Below are 26,467 nucleotides of genomic sequence, written 5' to 3'. Positions count from 1 at the left end.
AGCTTTGTTATATAAATTTAGGTAAGGGGCTATTAAGGGGCGATGGAGAGGCTATGTAGGGGCAATGTTATATAATTAAATTAAGTGGCTATTAAGGGGCGATAGAGAGGCCATATGGGAGCTTTGTTATATAAATCAAGGTAAGGGGCTATTAAGGGGCGATGGAGGAGCGATGTAGGGGCGATGTAGGGGCGATGTAGGAGCGATGAAGGAGCGATGGAGGAGCGATGTAGGAGCGATGTAGGGGCCATCAAGTTGCAATGTAATATAAATTTGGAGAAGGAGCGATGAAGGGGCGATGTAGGAGCGATGAAGGAGCGATGGAGGAGCGATGTAGGAGCAATGTAGGGGCCATCAAGTTGCAATGTAATATAAATTTGGAGAAGGAGCGATGAAGGGGCGATGTAGGAGCGATGAAGGAGCGATGTAGGAGCGATGTAGGGGCCATCACAGTACAATTTAATATAAATTTGGAGAAGGAGCGATGAAGGGGCGATGTAGGAGCGATGAAGGAGCGATGTAGGGGCCATCAAGTTGCAATGTAATATAAATTTGGAGAAGGAGCGATGAAGGGGCGATGTAGGAGCGATGAAGGAGCGATGTAGGAGCGATGTAGGGGCCATCACAGTACAATTTAATATAAATTTGGAGAAGGAGCGATGAAGGAGCGATGTAGGAGCGATGGAGGGGCGATGTAGGAGCGATTGAGGGGCGATGTAGGGGCCATCAAAGTACAATGTAATATAAATTTGGAGAAGAAGCGATGAAGGGGCGATGTAGGAGCGATGAAGGAGCGATGTAGGAGTGATGTAGGGGCCATCACAGTACAATTTAATATAAATTTGGAGAAGGAGCGATGTAGGAGCGATGGAGGTGCGATGTAGGAGCGATGAAGGAGCGATGTAGCAGCGATGTAGGGGCCATCAAGTTGCAATGTAATATAAATTTGGAGAAGGAGCGATGAAGGGGCGATGTAGGAGCGATGAAGGAGCGATGTAGGAGCGATGTAGGGGCCATCACAGTACAATTTAATATAAATTTGGAGAAGGAGCGATGAAGGAGCGATGGAGGGGCGATGTAGGAGCGATGAAGGAGCGATGTAGGAGCGATGTAGGGGCCATCACAGTACAATTTAATATAAATTTGGAGAAGGAGCGATGAAGGAGCGATGTAGGAGCGATGAAGGGGCGATGTAGGAGCGATGTAGGGGCCATCAAAGTACAATGTAATATAAATTTGGAGAAGGGGCGATGGAGGAGCGATGTAGGGGCCATCAAGTGGGTTGTTATATAAATTAAGGTAAGGGACTACGGAGGGGCGATGGAGAGGCTATAAAGGAGCCATCATGGGGCTGTAGCAGAAGGAGCGATTATGGAGCGATAAAGGATCATTTAATCGCCTCTTAGGGCAAGGGGCTATCAAATCGCTCCTTTCAAGGAGTCATAACATCGCCTCTTGTTATAAGGGGCTATTAAATCGCTCCTTTCAAGGAGCCAATACATCGCCCCTTGTCATAAGAGGCGATCAATTAAAATCATCGCCCCATATGGAGCGATGTCATGGAAAGGACTATACCCCAATATTCTTTATAATCCTAAATATCCTGTAGGGGGGAGGGAAGCCTCTCAAAAATACATATCTTAATCTAAGCTAGTGACACTTGAAAATTATATTGTTAAATGGTTTTAATCAACCATCTAGTTCAGTAAAAGCAAGGCAAGAGGAAAGGCACGGGTAAGGATTTTATGTTCAAGGGTTAAATAATGCTTAAAAGCAGTTAGTTATTTGTTTGGCAGTATTTGATTGTCCAGTTATATCTCTTTAATGGTAGGACCGACAATTTCAAGGAAACATTCCTATTTCTACAGAGAAGTTATCTAGCCTGTATCCCTCATGTGAATAAGGGCAACAGAAAGAAAATGGATGTCAATCTCTTCCCACTCACCCACACATTGGGGAAAGGAACAAGGCCAATTGTTGAACTTTTAGTCCTTAAACAAAACCAACTTTAAGTTATTCCTGATGTTTATGTACAGAGCACTGGTGGTGGTTAGTAGAAGGTTCTAAAAAAATTTAAAAAAAAAACTGTTAAGTAATGTATTACAGTTAGTAATCAAACTTTCTTAAAAAGACATTAGTAAATCATATAATAAGATAATTTAATTTTTTGTTATTTTGAAAAACGCGGGAAAATAAAAGCACACACTAAACGCGGCATATGCACCTTACCTGGCGAAGACGACATTCCTTGTGCAAACTTGATGCGGGGCATGGAACATATTTCGCATGTGTCCAGACAGGGATGGTTGAGGAAGGTACACTGTGAACACGACCATTTCTCCTCGGATTCAACCTCTTCCCAGTCAAGCGGTTCTGGCAGCTGCTCCTGCTGGTTGCCAACAGCTCCTTCAGCTGATGCAGTTATGACTGGAGGTGTCTCAGTTACTTTTTCTTCTTGATGAAAAGTAAGGCTTTGACTGCTCTCATCTAAAAACAGATTTACAATTTATTTCATAGTATAAAATCATTTTAAAACAAGGATGACAACATCCATAAGTAGCGAAGCACAAAAAATCGTCGATGGGAATACGTACAGGTAGATTTAAAAGGTTTATACTAAAATCACGAATAGATTTATTGGATAAAATAGACATGAAACCTTGTTTTATTTTGCATGATGACGATGGTCAAAGTAAATTATATTAAAGATGCTCATAACAATGGGAAAAATTATTTTGATACTGATATCCCACAAAAGTTTGAAAATTGCATCAAAATAAACAAAGATATGGGGAAATATGTAAAACATATAAAAATAGTCAAAAACCTGGTAAAAGGCAGTCTGGCCGTCATGGTTGTTTTATTAAAACGACAAAAAATTTAATTTTTAAAATAAATCCTTAACTTAAAAATTTAGAAAATCGGACCATATACACTGAAGATATGGAAAAAGTGTTAAATATATAAAAATAGCCTAAAACCTGCCAAAAAGGCAGTCTGGCCGTCATGGTTATTTTGTTTAAAAGACGGGAAATTTAATTTTGATATCTATAACTGAAAAATTTTGAAAATCGGACTATAAACACTGAAGATATGGAGAAAAATGTTAAATATATAAAAACAGCCTAAAACCTGTTAAAAAGGCAGTCTGGCCGTCATGATTGTTTTCTTTAAAAGACGGGAAATTTAATTTTGATATCTATAACTGAAAAAATTTTGAAAATCGGACCATAAACACTGATTGTTTTCTTTAAAAGACGGGAAATTTAATTTTGATATCTATAACTGAAAAAATTTTGAAAATCGGACCATAAACACCATAAACAAGATATGGAGAAAAATGTGAAAAAAATAAAAATAGCCTAAAACCTGCTAAAAAGGCAGTCTGGCCTTCATGGTTGTTCCTTTAAACGACGGGAAATTTAATTTTGATATCTGTAACTGAAAAAATTTTGAAAATCGGACCATAAACACTGAAGATATCGAGAAAAATGTGAAAAATATAAAAATAGCCTAAAACCTGCTAAAAATCGGTCCGAACACCAATGATGTTTTATAGTCAATTATGCTCCTTAATGATGGGAATGTTGTCAAAAAGTTTCAGTCTTTTATCATTTATACGAGCTGAGTAAATCCCAATTCCCCCATAGCGTTACGGACTGACTGACGGACTGACTGACGGACAAAGCGAATTATAGAGTAGCTTCGCTACTAAAAAGTTTTAACACCAATCTGTCCTGTTTTCACAAAAAAAGCATGATGACCAATTAGGTGGTGCCAAATTGATTGCTATTTATTGTAATACAAAATATATATGTTAGATGGTATACTTGTAATTTGTGCTTGCAATCAAATTTGTTAAATGCACTTCATGCAACTATCCCTTTGGGTACCAGCATAATTTACAGCCCAAATTCCTATTCCTTCTCTGATTAACAACGTTTATTTTTTCTCCACTAAGAATTATTAAAGTTGAAAAAATTCTTAAATATTTTAAAGAGTGGTAAGTTATAAAGAAAATACTTACTATTTTGAGTTATCTCAGGTACCAACTGTTTCTTAGGATTTGTAATACTGTTTTCAGGACTCTTATAACCTAAAAATATAAGACAGTTAAATTTAAAGTAGATAATAGATTATTTCAGTAATAATGCATTTAAAACACATTAGTTTATACATTTCAATAAGAAATATTTGTTTGAAACTTTTCAACCTATGCTATCAAATTCCTTTATTCTCTTATTTTTTTCTGTTTCTAAATTCTAGTTAGCATAACTAACCAACAATCTTTAATCAATCTAGGTTAAGTCAGCATTAAAGGAATCCGGTAAGAATAGAGTGGGGTTAATCTATAAGAATCACAACAATCTTAATTACACTTGTGTTACCAAAGTTTTATAATTACGTTATCTGATGTACTGTCTTAAAAACTTTAGGTACTTTCTTTAAAGTTTTCTTTTGTTGGCTCATGAAGTTGAGTGTCCCAACGTTTCAACCCATATTTCTAATCTGCAGTAAGTATTAATTATCATAATTTTGGGTGTACCTGATTTTTTTATCCATTCATATCTTTGATTTACCTGATTTCTTTTTGAACCTTGTAATTTTATCCTTCATTTGTTCACATTCAAATTGTAGGTTTCTTATATCTGTATTTAGGGCTGTCGTCTTTGCTTTCTAAAATTAAATAAAAGTATGATTAGATTTTATAAAAATGATGACTTCAACTGATATGCGATTATTCATATATAAAATGCGCATATACACCCAAAAACGGCTGAAAATTTCTTTCAATAGGTAAGATAAAATTTTGAAAAAAAAACAAAATAAAATATGGAAACAAAAAAAGTGAATTCAAGTACAAATTATGACTAAGTATTCTGTCTTTAAAACCAGGGAGGGAGGAGACACTGGACTGTAAATTACAACGGTACCCACTTTTTTATTCGTTGGCTTTAAAACTGTACTTTGATTGAATTTTGATTTAATTTTGATTTCATACTAAAAGTGGCAAACCTTTTATTAACCATAAAGGAAAAATTTTGTTTATCGTCAGAGGGGATGTATATCAATTTATCGTTCATTGTCTTATCCCCTGAGATATTATGATGGTCGACAGTTTTAAAGGTCGGTCAGAAAAATGAACATATCCTAATTACAGAGTAGCTGTACCTATGTACTCTATTAAAAAATTTACCGTTCTGACTTCCAACATAAGTGATTTTCTTTCCAACTCCTGCTTCAGATTGTAAACCTAAAATAAATAGATAATAAAATAATAGATTGGACCTTAAATTATATAGAGTCCAGCAGGGTTCTAACATTAAACCTAAATTATTAATTAGAGCTACCTGTTATGGACGGACTGACCTACCGAGCATTATAGCTATACCAATATAATTTTAGTTTTACCTTATCTATAACTATCGAATGCATATGAAGGCTAGAGAATAACAAAAAATAACCTATAACGATCAGATATCTAAAACCACCCCTGAACATATGTATAGCTACCCTAAAGTGAAGAACTCAATCGGTTCAGGAGATATCAAAATTTTAGGCTACAGACAAAAAAAATATATTTCTTTAAATAATAGTATAAAAGTTTTCTAAGCTTCACTGTAGTTGTAATGAACAAATTTGTTTTTAAAAATGCATGAAAACAACACAAAGCATACATCTCAGGGATAAGACAATGACTAATTCATTGTACATCTTCAATGATGATAAACAAAATCACCCCTTTGGATTTGGAACACACCAATTCAGTACCAAAAGTATTTGAGCTGACGAATAAGATAATATGGTCATAAAACCTTAGGTACAAGTACAATTAATTCACAATCTAAATATTCAACTATAGAAATGAAAAGACACTTAATCAATCCTCCAGTGTCCAATCCCTGTATCCTTGATGTTATCCTGAGTGAGACCGACCAAGCAAAACTTTTTTTTCCAGACACTCACACAAAAGTGTTGAGAAAATATTCTTATTTTTCTTTTAATTGTTCAGTCAGACTTGAGCCAGATCAGATTACAGAAAAGCAACGAGAATCACTTTGTTTGCTAGTGGATTGTGCTTAGGTAGAGAGTAGAATGTAAACTACGCCAGTTATTTAAGCACGGTCTCTCATTGGTTTGCTTTAAAAATTTGGGTACCTTTAACAAATCTTTATTGGTCAGTTTTCCACCTTTTCACCCAATAATTTTAATGTATAGAAAGGGAAATTGTGTTTATCATCATTGAAGTGAAGAAGTACATCAATTTATTGTTCATTGTCTTATCCTTTAAGACTCTAAGTTTCGCTTCTAGAAGTACTAACCCCTTTTTTAGACGAATTACCGGTGACTTCGGTTTCAAATCTTCTTTCTATCTATCCACCTATCTTATAGTTATCTATAATATCTATCTAACTATATTCTCTATTATCTATCTTTCCATATTATCTATCTCTCTATCAATACCTCTTCATTTAGAAGATCTACTTGAGACTTCTCCTGTTTCAAATTATCTTCCAGCTTCAATAATTGTTCCATTTGTTGGGATAACAGCTCTAAATAAAAAAAGATGACTGACAACATTCATAAGTAACGAAGTAGTGAAGCACAAAAATTCATGGATGGACGGACAAAGTGATTTTAAAAGCAGATGTTCAGTGGTTATAAGTAAATAATACAATTTTAAACTCACGAAACCTTTGATATGTTTTTGTTTGAATATTTTAAATTTAAAGCATGACTGATCGACCAAAGGACTAGTTAAGTTGTAAACTAGATGTTCATTGATAATGAGTATCTTCGGTAAAAAAATGCACTTTATCTCTAACTAGCGGCTGTTTCCCAAGCATCTTGGGATTCTGCACTCAAAAGGTTAAGGAAAAACAACTAAAAATAGTCTAAAACCATCACTAGACCTACGTGAAAGTTCCCTAAAGAACCTAATCAGTTCAGATATTGTCAAAAGTTTAAGCTACAAACTAAAAAACCTTACTAGTTTATATGATTATTTATAATCATAATTTCCCTTATGGCGTTACGGACGGACGGACAAACGAAGAAATAGTTATAATAATCAGTCGGTCATACCGTAGTTTATAGTTACTGAGAAGCTGTGCTTACAAACAATGAATAGAAATACCTAAGAGAGATGAAGTAAAAATTTAAAAATCAGCAAATTTTTTCGCTTAATTATTCGCTCCTAATTAAGTCTGACATAAAATTTTATATTCTATTTTCTTTAATTTTATTTCATGACTAGTTTTACTTTTAATGCATAAAATATTTCTTAGTAACAAACCAAGGACGACTAAGTCCAAAAAGACCCTAGTTGATTAAAACAGACATGTAAGTGTTTCTATGAATTAAAAAACCTTAATTTTTTTCTTCCGCATAAAAAGAAACTAAGACCGGGGGGGGGGGGGGGGGGAGAGGGTCGCAAATGCTACCTAAATATCCGTAAATTTATCGTAAAGACTTTTGAATAGAATTTGGACGCATGGCAAATGAATTAAAGAGGTACAATGTGGAACTATGAACAAAACGTCAACGCGCGGTCGCCGATTTTTAATGTGTTATTTTTCCAAATTAGACATCTTTTTCTTAAATTCATTTAAACAAAAGTAGAAAAAGGGAGTGTTTCGAAAAAAAATTCTCAAATGAATCAAAATTGTCTAATTTGTTGTAAAAAAGCAAAACAATAGCGTTTTAAATTAATTGCACCTCTAGCTTTATTAACAAAAATATTTTTAATATTGTAATTTATGATAAAGAATTACCATTACACAAAGGTCCGTTTTGACAACAACTTATCTGATTATTAACTAACATCATATCACTTCTTTAAACCTATTATTTTCTATAAAAATAATAAATGCCAAAAATCCGCTAACAAATGCAGAAAAAATCCACGAATTAAATCAAATATTGTTTATTTATGTGCTGGCAGCAGACAAGAAGAATTGTTATTGTAATCAGCTGATTAGGACATTATGGGGAAGAAAAAGACCGTTAAACCATAAGTGGGGGAGTAAGAGAGGTAGAGAGAGGAGAAAAGGGGTAAATAAGCAAAGGGAAGTGGGTGGAAGTAAGGATAGATTCATATAAGGAAAGACATTAATGATAAGGAATGTAAAAAAAAACAATTTTGACATTTTAAACTAAAGTTTTGAATCATTTTCAATAATAGACTATAATATTTAATTATGGTAAAAGGGTTTACGGACTAAAAATGGTTTAATATCATCTATTCGAAGGATTGCCATTAAGATTTTTGGATCATGGAAAGAAAACGAAGTATCGGGTTTGTCGTATTTTTAAAGTAGCTAATCATAGGTTATTTTAGGTTATAGGTTAGGCAAATGATAATGATTGTCCCAGAGGGTTAGTAAATTGGCCCCGCAGGGTTGGAGCCCTCCACAGGGGCTAGAAATAGAAGAAAATCTACTATGAATTGAAATATGATGAAACCCGTTTTTATTCCGTGATCCAGATTTTTATCTATTTTAGGGATATTAAGGGATAAGACAAAGTACAGTAAATTGGTGTATATAATACACCTTCTGCCTATTTAAAAATAAATTGATTTGTTGTTTGAACCAACCAATCAAATTTATCAAATTTAACAACCTTTTTTTTACAGAAACAAATGAAAAAATGTGTTTATAAATCATTGGGTACCAGTACAATTTGAATAACTTATTTATCTATCCCTACCTCTAGTGTAAGCTATCCTCTTTTCTTCATCCCTGGGATGTGACTGATACTGGTACTGTCTCTGTCCTGTTACAGTTCCAACGTCCAGAGTGGTACCCTTCAGGTTGGGCAACGAATAATACCTGAAAATATTAACAAGGATGATAGTATTCATAAAAGGAAGATTGAGTTCTTATATAGAAGTTCGCTGTAAATTTACATGTTAGGTTACAGTCAAAGAAAGAACTTTTAGTATTGTATAAAATCAGTGGCGTGAACATGTTTTGACTGAGTGTAATGCGGAGTGAACCCGAAATTTTGACACCCTCTTACGATTTTTTACACCTCCAAAAATAAAAATAAAGGGGGTATAGAGTGAAGTTGAGTCTTTGGTGAATTACAGATAACTAGAATGGTGTCCTTTCCTTTTATTGCAAGGGCCCTGCAGGGGATGGTTACATACTCTTTAAATTGAAGATTTAAGATAGAACTGACACTCCCTTGGCTGTTTTATAGTTTGGTGTATCAGGGCTTTATACAATATACATTCCCTCCTAAAAATTCCTAAACAAGTATGAAGCGTCTTCGAAAGGAGTTTACCTTTAAAAAGTCTTAGATGACATACAAACACAAATCCAACATTAATATTTGGAGGGTTACCTAGGTTGTGATAAAGGAGATGTGCTTCTGTGACCATGATATAGGCTCACAGGACGGGCTGTAGAGTACCGAGAACCTATAATTAAACAAGATTAGTTTTTATAGAAACATGTGGATTTTGAAGAGAAAAAGGTTAACATTTCTTTTGATTAAAGAGTAGTTTTACAAATGCATCCATACAACGATAATCAAATGTAAAATATAATTCAAAAACTTTTCTTTCCAACAAAATGGGAAGAAGCTAAAATATGCCAGAAAACTTATTTTCCTAAAAGACAAATTAACATTTTAATTTTTATTAGTTGCATTGTCAGATACTTTTTTTCTCATAATAAAAAACATCATGGCATTTTTTAAAGACACCTTTTTTTATGAAGGCAGAAATTTTTTTATGTATAAATTATTGAATTAAAATCAAAATTTGAAACCCATGGAATCATTCTATTAAACTCACCATCAGGTGGTATGTAGAGCGAAGAAGGTCTAACAGGTTTCTGTTCAGCATTCAGTGGCAAACAAACCTAAATACATAGCTCTTATATTATTTACACCCATTAGAGAGATTTAAACATCAATATTATTTGATTTTTAAAAAAAACCTTTAAAATGTTAATCATAAATCTAGGGATCTTAAGGAATAAGATCATATGCATCCCCAATTATGACAAATAAAATTATCCCTTCTTTACATTTACATTATAGCAAGAAAATTTTGTTAATACTAGTTTGTAACCAAAGTTTCTGAGCCAACGAATAAGATTATAAAATTTTTAAATCTTAAATTTATCTATTTGAATATATCTTCCCAACTTTCTATCATTTTTGTTTACCCTACTGTCTGTCTGCCACCATACATTTAAATCTTTTCATACCTACTATTATAATCCATTTATCTAATATATACACTTATACCTGTCTTTGCTTCTGCTTCTTGGAGCTGTACTAATATTGTAATTCTTAAATCTAACATTATGTATATACTTTTCCATCTTTCTATCACTTTGTACCTGACTTTGTTGAATGTTGACCCTACTGCCACCATCCAAGAGCTGTACTGAGATCTCATTGCTTGTACAATCAGAAGAACTTGTTCTCTTTGTTGTTATTATGCTTCCATCTCTTTGCACTTTCACCTCTGATAACATATAATACATAGTATTATGAATTTAAGGGCTTTTGTTTAATGATTATGGGAAACAAATATAGTAGTGTGGTAAGCCGAAGCGTTTCAGCTCACCGGTTGCGAGTTCGAATCCAACGAGCCCTAGCCTTGAAGTATTCTACCAAAACAAACTAGCAGGATTTAGTCATACAGAAATTATATATTTAACTGAATAATATTTACAATGGATGTTTACTATATATATACAACAGATTATAACAATAGGTTAGGTTTAAAGGGGGTGTGGGACACAAGGGCTTAGCCCACGGCGGTAGACAGTCTGTGGGGGTAGCTGTGGTAAAAGGGGAGGCAGCGCCTCCCGGTTGTATAATTGCGTGAGGGGCGCGTGATAGCTGCGTGTCCGTGCCCCTCCCCATATTTAGACAGGCCAGTTTGACCGCTGGACAGCGGGGTCACCGGCGGTCATGAGGTAAATGGTGATATAATGGGATTAGTGCAGAAGGCTTGTTATGATAAGTCACTGCGTAGCAATTCTGTAAACTGCCCGTCCGTCTGTTGCCGTATTACCACAGTAGTTCTAGATCCCTATTCAGTAAATTCGACTTGTAAGAAATATTAGTTTTTTCTTTTTGTAATAGTTTATAATATTAATTATTATAATAATTTTAAACTACAATGCTAGCTATGATTAAATGATTTTTTATTTATCTGATATGAACAAAATAATTTATAATTCTGTCTTGAATCATTAATATTATTTTCTTATGAAATTATTTAAAAGACATTTCATATTATTAAATAAAAACAAATTTAATCATATATTTTATTCATAGATTATTTGTTTTACAATTTCAGTGCTAGACATTTAACATATGTAGTGATTTTAAAAATATATCTTATGTTATTAAATACAAAACAATTTTAATCATATATTGTGTTCATAAAAGTTTACAGTTTTGATGCCAAATATTAAACTTTACACTTTGAACATTTTCTCACTTAATGGCTGAATGAGCTAACTTTGTGAAGATGCTAGATTTTAAGTAATCAAAGAACTGAATTCCAAGATCATAGAGGCCAAGAACAGAAATACCCAGCCATAATCCTACAGAACTGCCAACATCTATGATAAAGTCAAATAGGCCATAGTTATATTGTTTCTCAGTGATCTTAACTTGAGGATTAAAACTTATTATAACATCTGTGTATTCATCATCTTGCTCCTGGTCATTTTGTTCATCATCTTGCTCCTGTTCATCTTTTTCATGTTTCTTGTTTTCTCTTAAGCGAACAGTTGATGTGATATAAGAACAATGTTTTCTGCACTTTTTCTCAATTTCAGTATTTCTAAATGTGAATGGGGCTAGCACATACTTGTAAACATATCTGGGAATACGACTTTCAGCAAATCTTTCTTCATATGTTCCATTGCATTGATTATTTCCGGACATCCAAGGTGGAACACAGCCCAATACTTTTCCAACCTCCTTTTGAATTTTATCATCTACACATTTTTTGTACTCTTCATTAGTAATTAGAATACTTTTTTTGAGTTGACAGGTGGAGCTAATTTTAATATCCACATCAAACATGTTGGTTTCAGACATATCAACTCTAATTGGAATGCCTTTTTGTGATGAGTGATCTACATTGAAGAAGCTTCTATATCTTTTATCTGTTATATAAATCTTCAATTTCTCAGATGACTTTATTGCAAACTCATCACTAAATTGTTCAATATCCATGCAGAATCCATAAGGGGGAACAAAATCAAAATTTTGTTCAAAATATTCCTTACTGATGTTAAGTTTCGGTGCAGTTTCATCAACCACATGTTCATAGTTAGCAAAGTTAATATCAATAGCTTTTTCAATATCAAAGATATCTTCTATTAGATCATCAAATGATATATTGTGATGGTGACCCCAAGAAGTTTTGTTGCTTGCATTCCCTTTCAACAAATCAAGCAAACTGTGGTAACCATAATGATACAATTCTGAATCATTATGCTGCGTAGTAACACAAACAGTGATAACTGGTTTCTCAATATCCTTAATGACCTTGAAACTATCTATGTCAATGATTGGTGGATTGATCAATTTGTTGACAGCAGTTTTACACTGAATGCAAAACATAACAATTGAAACAAACAGGACAACAGTTCTAATCTTAGAGCTTTTTAAACAGTACATGATGGCTGTTAATTGAACACTGAATATGAATACATTATTTTCAAGTAGTTAACCATTTTCTATTGAAAAATGTAATTATTCTAAATTACATGAATTAACTTAGAAATATTATTTAGAATGTATGGAAATATGTAAATAATTAGATTAATGATTGCAATTATTTTTATTTTTAAGACACTGAATTTAAGTAAAACTTAAAAGACTTGGTCACCATTGATTTTTTTGGAAGTTAATTTAAAACCAAAATTAATTATAGTACAACTTATAATAATTTTGTTATTAACCCCAAATTTATGACCCAAATAGATGAAACAAGGGAATATAATCAATTTTGATTTTTTTCAATGGATAAGATTATAAAAAACTGTCTTGTACTTGTCATGTGCCTTTGTAATTGAAATTAAAGTTTTGAATAGAATATGTGTATTATAATTATGTGTATTTTTTTTATAAATTATTACTCATAATGATCCTCAACAAAACATGTAATCATTATTATAATTGACAATCAATTTATAACAAACTTTCTTTGAATTCTATATAAATAAAGTACTGAGCCTAATAGGAATTATTTTCAAGAATATAACAAGATTAGTTTTCATGAAAACTTATTGTTCTTTTTTGAAACGAAGAAGGAATGAAAACTGTCTTTTTTCTTTAAAAATGAAAAAATCCAGAGAAAATCTGGAAATTGATTTCATTTAGACAAAAACACACATCCTATATGTCAGAATAAAATTTTAAATTTGATAAAAAATCTGTTAAGATATCAAAAGAAGCTCATTTGCACAAAGACAAACCTATAGAAACCATATTTTTAAGGTCCTTTTGGCTTTACAAATAACACGAAAGCATTGAAAATTATTTAGTAAGTGGAAAAGGTTAAAACCATATGCTCTTTTTAAAAAAGACTTAAGAATTTTTCAATTATTTTCATTGATCGGTTTATATAAATGGATACAATACAATTACTCAATGTTAACATTTATAATACAACATGTATATTGGTACTGCAACTAAATTTTTTTTCTTATTTATGGTAAACTTGGTAAAGAGACAATTTAGTTGGAAACATGAAGTTTTATAATAACCTGGGAAATTATTTTGTCAAACATGATATTTATTTGGTAGAACATTTGTAATCTTGATAAACACAATCAATTATTTGAGACAAATGTTTTAGTGGTCCTAGGGACCATACAAGTGACAAGAAAACCTTTATTTAAAAGGTAGAAAAGGAAAAATAAAGAAAAAAATGAATAATAAATTACCTAGATGTGCTTGATGACCCTGGCCTGGCATCTCAACTTTGCTTTCATACATCATTATACCCTGGGAGCAGTTCAATAGTTATCATTTTAGTAATAAATCATTATGTATACTCTAACTTTAGTTTAATAAAGGGATATACATGCATGTTGTGGAAGAAGCTAGTAAAAGTGGCTGACTTAGATTATGACGTCAAAAAAATTAACCAATAAGAGACCAGTATACACTGTAATTGACCAATGGTAAAATTCATAGTGGCCTCTTATTAATAAATTTTTTTGACGTCATAATCTTCTCTAAGAAGCTAGTAAAAGTGGCTGACTCAGATTGTGACGTCAAAAAAATTAACCAATGAGAGGCCAGTATACACTGTAATTGACCAATGATAAAATTCATAGTACCCTATCATTAGTTAATTTTTTTTGCGTCATAATCTGAGTCAGCCACTTTTACTAGCTTCGTTGTGGAATTGTCCAATAAAAAATTAACATTATGGTTCTAAACTTCATAACTCTGGTTGTTGGGACTTTGGGTACTAGAATTAAAGTAACTTATTGTTGTAATTATTCTCCTTTATCAATTAGAAAGTATTTTTTTTATTGACAACCATCCCTGTTCATCTGGCAATAGTTTAACTGGGGATCCTTTTGGAGGACATACGGTTACATCTATCATCTGTTCTTCAGTCTCTGAATATAGTGCTAGATATAATCATAGATAGATACATAATTAAAGATAGATAGATAAACAAATAAGGGGGACATACTGCTACATCTATCATCTGTTCTTCAGTCTCTGAATATAGAGATAGATAAACAGATAATCATAGATAGATGCATAATAATAGATAGATAGATAAACAAATTTGGAAGACATACTGTTACATCTATCATCTGTTCTTCAGTCTCTGAATATAGAGATAGATAGATAAATTATTTCAGATGGGTATAGATATAGAATTTTGGAGGACATACTGTTACATCTATCATCTGTTTTTCAGTCTCTGAATATAGAGATAGATAGATAGATAAATTATGACAATTTGATGGATATAGACATATAATTTTAGAGGACATACTTTTACATCTATCATCTGTTCTTCAGTCTCTTAAGATAGATAGATACATAATTATAGATAGATATAAAAATATTGGAGGACATACTTACATCTATCACCTGTTCTATGAATAGAGAGTGATAGATAGATATTCATATCTTAATAGATAGATAGATTATTATATATTTGTACTTTGAAGGAATTACTTCCATTATTGAGACTCCAAATATTCAGTTAGATATATATAATCATTCACCAGTCTATTAACATATTGTTTATTTTTTCTTAATTTTAGATAAAAAAATATTCTTAGGGTTTGTTGGTAAAAATTAAAATTTACCTATGGCATTTTAAATTGATTCCTAAGATTTGAGAGTCAGGAAAGTAATGATTATATACATGGGTACTTCTAATAAATGTAGATTACCAAAATTAAAAATTAATATAAAATTCGTAGGTATATGTTGTTGTTTTAATTTAATTTTGAATCCAAAAAGAAAATTTAAAGAATATGAACCATGATTTCAAAAGAGTACTGTACAATAGAAATTGTCCATTGTAAGTGTATTCATGAATGTTAACCCTAGGTTAATCAATCTTAACCTTGCAACTAAACTTTTTTTCTACCCAGCCTAGATTTATGAACTTTAGAAACAGGACAATACTTTCCATAAGCAACAAAGCTTTAACAACCTCACAAAATATCATATGAAAAAAAAATGGTAACTGGTACCCAGAAATATAATACACAGGTATATTTGGGCATTTTATTTGTTTCTAATTGGCGGAAAAATTATTAGCTTTATGTTCAAGGCATGGAAACTTGATTTTTAAATGGTATTGGATAATTAAGAACACCAAAACAAAACAAAAGAAGGGGGTAAAAATAATTGTAAGGGGGTTTAGGTTAAGATATCTCAGATAGAAATAAATAAATATTGGGTGGTTTAGAAAAGAGAAGAGGAGACAATAGGCTTATAATAATGTTTTCTTATTCGTTGGCATAAAAACTTTGGGTACTTTAGTTAATTTTGATTGGTTATTTAATTAATTTGAGTGTTCAAACGTTTCAACTACTAAGTCTAATCTACAGAAGGGGTAATTTTTTGTATCATTATTGGGAATGTACATCAATTTATTGGCCATTGGTTTGTCCCTTTAGATCCCTGGGTTTAGAGACAAAATAAAATATGGGGATATTGGAAAAAGGGCAAAGAAAAAGGACAAAGGGGGATGGAAAGATAAAGAGCAATAATATTTATTTCTTGCATCGTATTATAAACAGCTTTCCGCGGATTTTATGATTGTACATTTTTATATTCTTAAAAAGCTGGATATAATATGATGCTAGACATAGTTTTTTCGTATGGATGAGAACCGGTTCCTATCCACCAGATTCGAATGAATACGAGAATAGTTATTTCTCGTATCGTATTATAAACGGCTTTCCGCGGACTAGTTTTTTTAGCCGGTGCCTTCGGCACCACGGGGCTAAAAAAATAGTTTTAATCTTATGATTGTACATTTTTATATTCGTAGAAAACTGGATATAATACGATGCTAGACATAGTTTTTTCGTATGGATGAGAACCGGTTCCTATCCACCGGATTCGAATGAATACGAGAAAAGATTTTATCATGCTACACGCCCTGCCAGAAACGTCGTAAGCAAATCCTACGATATGCATACGACGTTTCTGGCAGGGTACTATTTAAGGTACGGACGGACATGGAATAATCCTTAAGAAGATTTACTCCAAAAAAGATAAATCTTTCCAAAAATTGTGCAGGTCTCTCTAAATTTTAAATTTCAATAATGCACATCATCCCAGGAATCTTGAGGGATAAGACAATAGACGATAAATTATTGTACATCCTCAATGATGTTAAACAAAATTACAACCTCTGAAAAAATAGATAGTTGGTTGAAAAGTTTTGACACTTCTAGCTTGGAACCATCTAATCAAAATGAAGTACTCAAAGTTTTGAGACGACAGAACTTTGAGAACCAGTGTAATTTAGAGTCCAATGCCCGCTCCCTCCCTGACTGCATCTCAACAGACATACATAGTTTAGCAGCGCAATAATTTTTCTTTTCTTAAATTTAAGTTTCAATTTTATAAAAATTTACAAATACAATTTCATCCTATTACAGAAAGTAGTAAGGTTTTACGTTTTTTCAATAAGATCATGATAACCACTGAACTGATGATCTCTATTGTAAGGAAGCTTCCCATAGGTATTAAAGTATTGGGTATTTTATTTTTAAATTTTAGTCCTGCCTCTATGTTTCAGGATATTTTACTACCTAGCAAATAATTTAAAAATTGTTAAGAAGGTGCGCAATCTGGATAGCCAATACATTTAATGCGAGTTTTTTTCCGCAGCGCACATTAATGCGTGTTTTTAGCCATTATTTTTTGCTAAATGTGTGATTCCAGCTACATTGACATTAAACCTAATCTAATCTTATTATTGTTTAAGTAAAGAGAAATGCAATATATGCCTTGCTGATAAACATTACACATTCTTGCTTTCTTGCTTGCAAATTAAATGCCAAGCATATTGGCAAGTCTGACTGCTCAAAATTGCAACTCATAACAACAGTGCCCTGTTTGCTTTAATTAAATAGAAAAATAAAGTTTATGTTTTGCTATATGTTCCCTGCAGTTTACAATAATACCAAATGTTGAACACCACAGCCAATTAGATTTTAGAATCTATACACAACTTAAAACTGTATGAAAAAGGGTCTCTCTAGGGAAACTTTGGTGAAGGGGGGGGGGGGGGGAGAAGTGGACCTTCTAATTTTAATTTTATTTTGGGATGGGTGAGTCTTTTTTCTAGTGTCGATTACTATCAAAATGGTGGTGGCACCCTCTTTAAAAATAGTTAAAAACCTTTTTCTGGACCTTTGAGAATCTTCACAGTAAAGGAGAATCAAATCGGTTTAGCATATAGCTTCAACCAAACACAAACAGAAATTTTATTACATTTATATATGAAGGTATAATTATTATGTAATTACAATATACTATCTATCTAACTATATATATAATTTTTGTGCCAAGATGTCTACTTAGCTTTCTATCTATCTATCTATCTATCTATCTATACCTGAATTGTTAAGACTATGTTTGATAGAGAATGGTTGAAAAGGTTCAATATTGGCACTGAGGGTGAAACATCTTGATTGGGTCGGTAGGGTCTGTACGGATGTATGCTGGGCTGAGCACTACAAGTAATAAAAGTAATAGAATGCCTGCTAAGATCTCTGAAACGACTAAATTTAAATATACTCCTGGTAGTTTATTAACTATCTTTCAAAAGGACAAAGTATTAACAAAACAAAATAAAACTGGGACTACACTAATATTCAAACATAAGAAACAAAAAGAAAGAAGGGTAGACCTACAATAGTGCAGTCAGACATTGAAAAAGAAAAGATAGACAGATAGAAAGAGAGACATAAGGACAGACAGATAGACAAAAGGAGAGACAGAGAAAAAGAAGGACAGATAGACAAAAAGACCGACCGACAGACAGAAAGACATACATAAATTCAAAGCCTCGCACCTAAAAGAACTTCTCTTTACCTGCGAACTAGTCCTACACATCTGGTTACAGTGTCTCCAGACCAATTTCTTGCTGGATGTATCTGGCGACACATTCGCGCGTTTTTCCCGAGATGCGTAAAATTGTTGACGCTGCGCGAATACTTTGCGAAATGGATGGTCGCAGATTTTAGGTCTAAACAAAAAAAAATTAAATAAAATGTCGCGACTTTTAAGGGATATTTTAGTATTGCTCCAGATGCAATTAATTTATAATGGGTTAAAATTGGTTATTAGCCGTAATGAAAATTCATGTCTGTTATCGTATTATAGAAAATTTTCCATGAAAAATAAAATACTGATAATAAATGAATGTTTTTATTTTAGTCTCTAAATTGCAAAACCCCTGCGGGGATTCTATCACTGTGGGGCCAAAACCTTCATTGTCCTAACCCTACAGGGCTACCTAGTGCCCAATATAACCAAACGGGGGACTGCCATTTACACATCCAGCAAATTTACAGTGGATGTGTTTTTGCCAGTGCATTGGATGTATTTATGACAAACTGAATTTTTACTGTATAAATGACAGTAAAATCGATTCTCATGCCATAAATACATCCAACACTGGCAAAAACACATCCCATATTTTTATACACATGTCAAAAATACATCCAACACTGGCATTTACACATCCATACTTTTTCATTTATATGTCATAAATACATCCAACACTGGCATTTATACATCCATAGCAATTTAACACAAAATAATAAGAAAACACACTTGTATATTATTTGAGTTATGATATATTTGTCAGGTTGAAATAAAAAGCATTTTAAAGATTTAAATTAAAATATATTTGTCAGGTTAAAATAAAAAAAAAACATTATGTGATGGATTGTTGTGATGATCTTGACCTTGTCACAATTCTATATCAAAATCATCAACCAACAAGTCAGACATATCCTGTCCCTTGAATCCCTGTACTTCTATTGTTAAATCTCCTTAATAAATAAAAAAAAAGATTAGTTTTTATTGTTTATTGAATTTGATTATAAACCCTAAACCTTCTTTCATACCAATTAAATATTCTCTTTTTTAAGAAGCGTTGATACATTTATGATGAAAATATTCGATTATAAATTCTATATCTACATATTTTATTCTTATTTTATACAAAGTAGCTTCGCTACATATAAAATGAAAATTTTAATCCCAATATTATATATTTTAAATCGATAACAAGATCTAATGTAATTGTTTATAACCCCCAACTGTTTTGATATATACATTTTACATATTTATATATATACAAATATATATTAAACATAAAAATGTAGTAAACTTTTACCTAATAATTTAAGGTTCTTCATCAGTCTCTTGGGCGGCTTCTTTTGAAGTATAACGGCAGCTTATCATGGCCTTACAAAGTGCCTCACAGCAACTAAAGGTTCCCAGTTGTTTTTGTTGTCACAAAAAAATAGCCTCTGGCTCTGCCATAATAAAACAATGAACTAACAATAAATATCTAAATTATAATATTATATAGCAATAATTTGACCACCTGCGGAAATGTATTGATGTTTTGTAGGGAGCATCTTGAGAAACAGGGAAGTAAATAGGGGAGAGTAACTAAAATAGGGTAAAGTTTAAGACCTAAACATACTGTACAAAATATAATTAATTGTAAATAAATATTCATATAAATTAATCTAGATGTGTATTTGCCAGTGTTGGATGTATTTATGACATATCATCGAAAAAGTATGGATGTGTAAATGCCAGTGTTGGATGTATTTATGACATATAATTGAAAAAGTATGGATGTGTAAATGCCAGTGTTGGATGTATTTATGACATATAATTGAAAAAGTATGGATGTGTAAATGCCAGTGTTGGATGTATTTATGGCATGAGAAAAAGTAAGAAAACATTTTGCCAAAAATACATCAACTGTAAATTTGCTGGATGTGTAAGTGCTATAGCCCCTAACCAAACATAGCCAGTAATAACTAAAGTATTAAACAAACGTTCTTACCCCCCTAAAAAAAGGGAAGGGGTGGGTTTATTTTAACTTACATTTTATTTCTTGTAGGTAGGAGAGAGTTATTTCCTAAATCTTCTTCATAACCACTAAAACTAAAAAAAAATATATTATAAAAAAAAAAATTTTCTAGGGAAGCTAATCTATATAAGACATTATTATGTTCTGCATTTGTTTTACGTTTTTTTTAATATTAATCGAGATCGTGAATAATGATTATGTAAAATTAGAATCTTTTAACTTAGATTAAAAAGTGAAATTAAGGGATAAAAATATTTTTTAGTTTTTTTGTGCCATTTTTGGCTAAAGACGAAATAGATAAATCAGTTATTTTATTATTTCTACGCATAATTGATTATTTAAGAGTCAGGTGATAATATTAATGAATAACCAATGTTACCTGGACACCACATTCGTAGGATAATTGTTGAGAGTATTAGAATAGCTGCTAGTAACTACCACATCTCTAATTATATGCAGTGTCCCAGGTGGTGTTAGAGAGCTTTGCAGGTGTCCTGCGGCCGTCAGAGTATTATGCGGGGATCCAGAATACTTGGGGTGAGGCCCCGCAGGGCTGTAGGTGGTCGGGTAGGATCCAGGTAGAGTGTAGTTGCCCTGGTAGGGTCCAGGTAGGGTGTAGGAGCTCTGGTGGAAGTTTGGGGGCAGGGTAAATGTACTGCAGGTGGTTGTGGCAACGATCCCCTCGATTCCAGGAACTAAAATAGTTATTTATCACATATTGTTATAGATAGCTTTCCGTACATAGATAGATTGAAAATTAAAAGATCGAGTCCAGTTTTGTTAGCCCCAAGCGGCTAAAGATAACCTATAAATTGTTGGATGGATAGCAAAAATAATTTCATCATCTCTGATTTTCTTCTTGATTTTAAAATCAACCAATAAAACAATTTTTTTTAAGCTAAATAAATTTTACTGACAAAAACATTAATCATAAGAACTACATGCATAAACATCATGGTTACTCTAACAGACATACAAACATTACAAAATTATAATATAACTTACCTCCTTTTTTTTTAAAGTTTGAAAACTTTTGTTCAGTATTTTGATGCGTATTAAAAATATGTTTCACTCATTCTGACCTTTGTAGCATTATTTTACTTTTTTTCTGGGAAACTTTAAACTTATTTTCTTAAGAAAGTGTCGTCTGAACCTATGCTTCTGTTAAACTTTGAATCTGTTATTGAATCAACACAAAATAAAATTAGGTAGATAGATGTTTATGGTAGTAATGCTTACTTAAAACAATATAAAGGTCTAATTTCAAAGAAACACAGTGTAGATACAATCCTATCACATTATTGGTTATATAGTGTACATATTTTGGTATAAAATAGATTTAAATAGTTGGTTTTCTTGGAACAAACAAGAGCTTTGGGAAATAATATCGTCCAAAAATCAAATGAGACTATTATAAACATTAAACATAATTCTTTTTCAGCTAGATATTCCTTTCAAGTTAGACATATTGTTATTTAATTGAACATCTAGTGCAATAGGTCTTCTTCTTAAAACAAGTTGAAATTGTGTGTCCACTTATGAGTTCCAAGTTTAGCAAGGAGTGTATGTTATGGCTTTAAAATGGTGAAAATCTTGGAGATCTGTTTTATCTTTTTATCTCTAGACATTTTACAAAGATAAAACACGAATTGTAATATTTGGTAAAAATCTAATTTTTTAAACTAAATTTTAGAAAAAAATTCTATTTGACTTATCAGTTATTGAAAAAAAAGCAAGCATATTGTTTTAAAATTATATTAAGATAAACAACTATGGTATTTTATAATAATGATAAAAGTAAAAAAAAAATTGAATCTAGTGTTTTAGAAACCCATTATTAAACAACTGTTTAAGAACAAAAAACAATAATTTCCAAGAAACAAATAAAATTTTCTTAAGCAGGCTCAAATCTATTTACACGGGTAGTGTCATGTAAAAAAAATGAATTGTCACCCACCTGACAAAGTAGACTTTCCAAAGGGCAAACTGATGCTGTCTATACCAGGTAGCACATCTAGAAAGATAGATAGATGGATAGATAGATAGATAGAGAAATAGATAGATAGATAGATATGTAGATAGGTAGATAGATAGATGGATAGATAGAGAGAAAGATTGACTATTAACTCTGGGGGAGTGGTGACGCTTTGGGTACAAGTCCTCTTCACGTCACCTTTGAATATACGCGCTCGATCGCCTAGGGTATCACTATCAAAACCATCTGACAACCAACGCTTTGATTGCACGACCTTTGTCAGAAGTCCTAACTATGCATGGTAATGAGTTGCGCCTGTTTTAGGCCAAGACATTCCCACTACTAGATAGATAGATAGATAAATAGATAGAGATTGATTTTATTCCTTGTTTACTATAAAAAGAAAAGTACATTTAATTGAGGTCGCTCTAATTTCAAACAAGGACAACAATGTTTTTAAGTAGCGTAGCTATAACATTTAGAAAAACCTTGGATTTGAAAGTATTTGAGAAGAAATATTCTTTAATGAATTCTAAAAAAATCCTTATTTAACAAAGTTTAATTATGACAGTCGGTCTGACAGACAGACAGACCGATTTAGTTATTAGAGTAGTTGCACTATAAAATAAAACTACATTTTTGGGAGGGAGTATTTTGTCCTATATTAAGATTTTTAAAACATTTTTTTTTATCTGGTGGAAAAATAGTTTTGTGATTCCTTAAATATTTAACATTATATAAACTGAACATAGATTAACTAAGAAAAAGATGCTCAGCAAGGAAATTTATAGAAAAGGCTACCCTGTAATTTACTGTGTCTGTCCGTATGTACATGTTTTTATCTGCTATGCTTAAAAAAGAGGCTCCACAATGAAATTTATAAAAAAAAAGCTACTCTGTAATGGACTGTGTCCGTCGGAATGAGATATATCATCTGAAACATTAGTTATTTCCCTTTATTTATATTTTGATTTTAATATCCCTTTTCTATATTTTTCTTCATTTCTTATTTTGTCAACTTGTGATTCTTTAACTTATTTTTTCTTTAACTTCAATGTTGATACCTCACCTACTAAATATTTTTAAAAAATATGTGGACCTTTCAATTATTTTTTTGAGTAGTACAAACGACTATTACTATTTTTAGTAGCGAAGCTACTCTATAATTCACAATGTCCGTCCGTCTGTCCGTCTGTCCGTCCGTCCGTCTGTCCGTCCGTCCGTCTGTCCGTCCGTCCGTCTGTCCGTCCGTAATTAATGAATTGGGGGAAACGTGATTTTCTCGGCTCCTATAAAAGATAGAGAGCTGAAATTTTTTGACAACATTCCCATCATTAAGGAGCACAATTAACTATAAAACATCAATGGTGGTCGGGCTGCTTTTTGGCAGGTTTTAGGCTATTTTTTATATTTTTCAAATTTTCCTCATATCTTTGGTGTTTATGGTCCGATTTTCGAATTTTTTTCAGTTAAAGATATCAAATTAAATTTCCCGTCATTTGAAGAAAACAACAATGACGGTCAGACTACCTTTTTGCAGGTTTTTGGCTATTTTTTAAATTTTTCACATTTCCCCCCATATCTTTGGTGTTTATGGTCCGATTTTCGAAATTTTTTCAGTTAAAGATATCAAAATTAAATTTCCTGTCGTTTGAAGAAAACAACAATGACAGTCAGACTGCCTTTTTGCAGGTTTTAGGCTATTTTTTATATTTTCCAAATTTTCCTCATATCTTTGGTGTTTATGGTCCGATTTTCAAAATTTTCAAAACAAATTTCCCGCCATTTGAAGAAAACAACAATGACGGTCAGACTGCCTTTTTGCAGGTTTTTGGCTATTTTTATATTTTTCACATTTTTACCCATATCTTTGGTGTTTATAGTCCAATTTTCATAAATTTTTCAGTTAAAGATATTAAAATTAAATTTCTGGCGTTTTGAGAAAAGAAACAATGGCGGCAGGTTTTTGGCTATTTTTATATGTTGATATATTTCCCCATATCTTTGGCATTTTTGGTTTAATTTTTAAACTTTTTTGCATTAACAGTTTCAAAATATTTTTTCCCATTGTTATGTGCATCTAGTATGTAATTTACTTTAACCATCTTCATCATACAAAATAAAACAAGGTTTCATGTTTATTTTCTCCAATAAATCTATTATTGATTTTAATAAATAAACTTTAAATCTACTTCTACGTATTCCCATCCACAATTTTTGTGCTTCGCTACTTATGGATGTTGTCATCCTTGTTTTCATATGATCTTAATTTTCATAATTTCTAAATCGATTGTCATCAGAACCTTTTACCCATTCACTCTTATCATGAACAAAGATTTGCGGCTCCTGTGGAGCTTTTCCTACATAAAAAGCTTATTTGTGTTCAACTTTCAGTTTGAGGGAAATTACCACCTGTTTTGTTACAGGAATGTTATAAGGTACATTCCCCGTGTAGTGATTTCTCATACATTTTTAAAACAGACATATTAATATTCGATAGTTTTAAACAACATTTTAAATGTTGCAACTTAAGTTGATATCTTCTACAATGTTTAAGTAAGATGTTTTGGGGGTCCGTTTTTTTGATTATTAAGATCTGTATATTGTTAAAATAAACCATTAATTTTGGATTTGAAAAAGTAAGAGATTTATAGATAGAAAGATAGATAGAGAAAATGAGAGAGACAGAGAGAGAGAGAGAGAAAGAGAGAGATGTATAGATGAAAAAGATAGATAGAAAAAGAGGGAGAGATGGAGACACAGAGAGAGAGAAAGTGGGAGGGAGAGAGAGAGAGAAAGAGAGAGATGTATAGATGAAAAAGGGATCAGTAATATTTGACATAATATCATTTCACATAATTCATTTCACATAAAACATTTGACATAAAATCACTTCACTTAAAGGTACATTTGACATAAAAACATTTCACATAAAGGTACATTTGACATAAAGGTACATTTGACATAAAGGTACACTTCATATAAAAACTTTCACATAGAGGTACATTTGACATAAAGGTACATTTGACATAAAGGTACATTTGACATAAAGGTACGTTTCACATAAAGGTACATTTGGCATAAAGGTACATTTGACATAAAGGTACACTTGGCATAAAGGTACATTTGACATAAAGGTACACTTGACATAAAGGTACATTTCACATAAAGGTACATTTCTCATAAAGGTACATTTCACATAAAGTTACATTTCACATAAAGGTACTTTTCACATAAAGGTACATTTCACATAAAAACGTTTCACATAAAGATCCATTTCAAATAAAAAATTTCTCATTAAAGAATTTTTCACATAAAAACGTTAAAGATACATTTCACATAAATTTGTCATAAATTATATTTGTTATGAAAACATTTGTAATGGGTACCAGTATAAAACTTTGAGTACCAGAGCTGGATCTTTAAATCATTTCAATAATGCGCAAAATTTGGGTGCGCCGAATTTCAGCCAATCACAACGCGGCATTTCGTAAAATGCTGTGCTCTCATTGGTGGAAAGTTGGCTCACCCCGATTTGGCGCACTATTGAAATGATTTAAAGATCCAGCTCAGAATATAATTTTGGGTACCAGTATAAAACTTTGGGTACCAGTATAAAACTTTGTGTACCAGTATAAAACTTTGTGTACCAGAATAAAATTTTGGGTACCTGTATAAAACTTTGGGTAACAGTACAAAACTTTGGGTACCAGTATAAAACTTTGGGTATCAGTATAAAACATTGGGTACTAGTATAAAATTTTAGGTACCAGTATAAAAATTTGGGTACCAGTATAAATTTTGGGTACCAGTAATTTATGACAAACTTACCTTTATGACAAATATTTTTATGACAAATGTTCCTTTATGACAAATGT

At 32.0% G+C, this 26,467-nt stretch overlaps 1 protein-coding gene and 1 long non-coding RNA gene across 3 annotated transcripts in view; both read right to left on the bottom strand.

Annotated features, from left to right (window-relative positions):
• LOC145304525 (uncharacterized) overlaps positions 1-26,467 on the bottom strand; it is a 50,891-nt gene that overhangs the window by 10,540 nt on the left and 13,884 nt on the right. Inside the window, exons 10-26 of one of the 2 annotated variants that reach the window (XM_080146421.1) lie at positions 22,572-22,628; positions 20,994-21,309; positions 20,629-20,688; positions 18,589-18,742; positions 18,110-18,227; positions 14,551-14,624; positions 13,938-14,001; positions 10,359-10,486; positions 9,806-9,872; positions 9,352-9,427; positions 8,713-8,834; positions 6,466-6,554; positions 5,198-5,254; positions 4,581-4,677; positions 4,028-4,096; positions 2,230-2,487; positions 2,023-2,063 (exon numbers count right to left, since the gene is read on the bottom strand). In XM_080146421.1, coding sequence (XP_080002547.1) covers positions 2,023-2,063; positions 2,230-2,487; positions 4,028-4,096; positions 4,581-4,677; positions 5,198-5,254; positions 6,466-6,554; positions 8,713-8,834; positions 9,352-9,427; positions 9,806-9,872; positions 10,359-10,486; positions 13,938-14,001; positions 14,551-14,624; positions 18,110-18,227; positions 18,589-18,742; positions 20,629-20,688; positions 20,994-21,309; positions 22,572-22,628 — 1,847 coding nt within the window. The remainder of the gene's footprint in view (positions 1-2,022; positions 2,064-2,229; positions 2,488-4,027; positions 4,097-4,580; positions 4,678-5,197; positions 5,255-6,465; positions 6,555-8,712; positions 8,835-9,351; positions 9,428-9,805; positions 9,873-10,358; positions 10,487-13,937; positions 14,002-14,550; positions 14,625-18,109; positions 18,228-18,588; positions 18,743-20,628; positions 20,689-20,993; positions 21,310-22,571; positions 22,629-26,467) is intronic. The other variant, XM_080146422.1, reaches the window with a different exon arrangement.
• Positions 19,233-20,086, bottom strand: LOC145304526 (uncharacterized). The gene is made up of 2 exons (XR_013874109.1): positions 19,901-20,086; positions 19,233-19,553 (listed from the first exon to the last, which is right to left on the bottom strand). It is a non-coding gene; the product is annotated as an uncharacterized LOC145304526 (long non-coding RNA).

This window comes from Acartia tonsa, chromosome 13, assembly GCF_053477335.1.
Source record: "Acartia tonsa isolate MP-2025a chromosome 13, ASM5347733v1, whole genome shotgun sequence".
NCBI classification, from domain to species: Eukaryota; Metazoa; Arthropoda; class Copepoda; order Calanoida; family Acartiidae; genus Acartia; species Acartia tonsa.
Note: the sequence above shows the minus strand (reverse complement) of the source record. Positions and strands in the feature narration are given on the sequence as shown.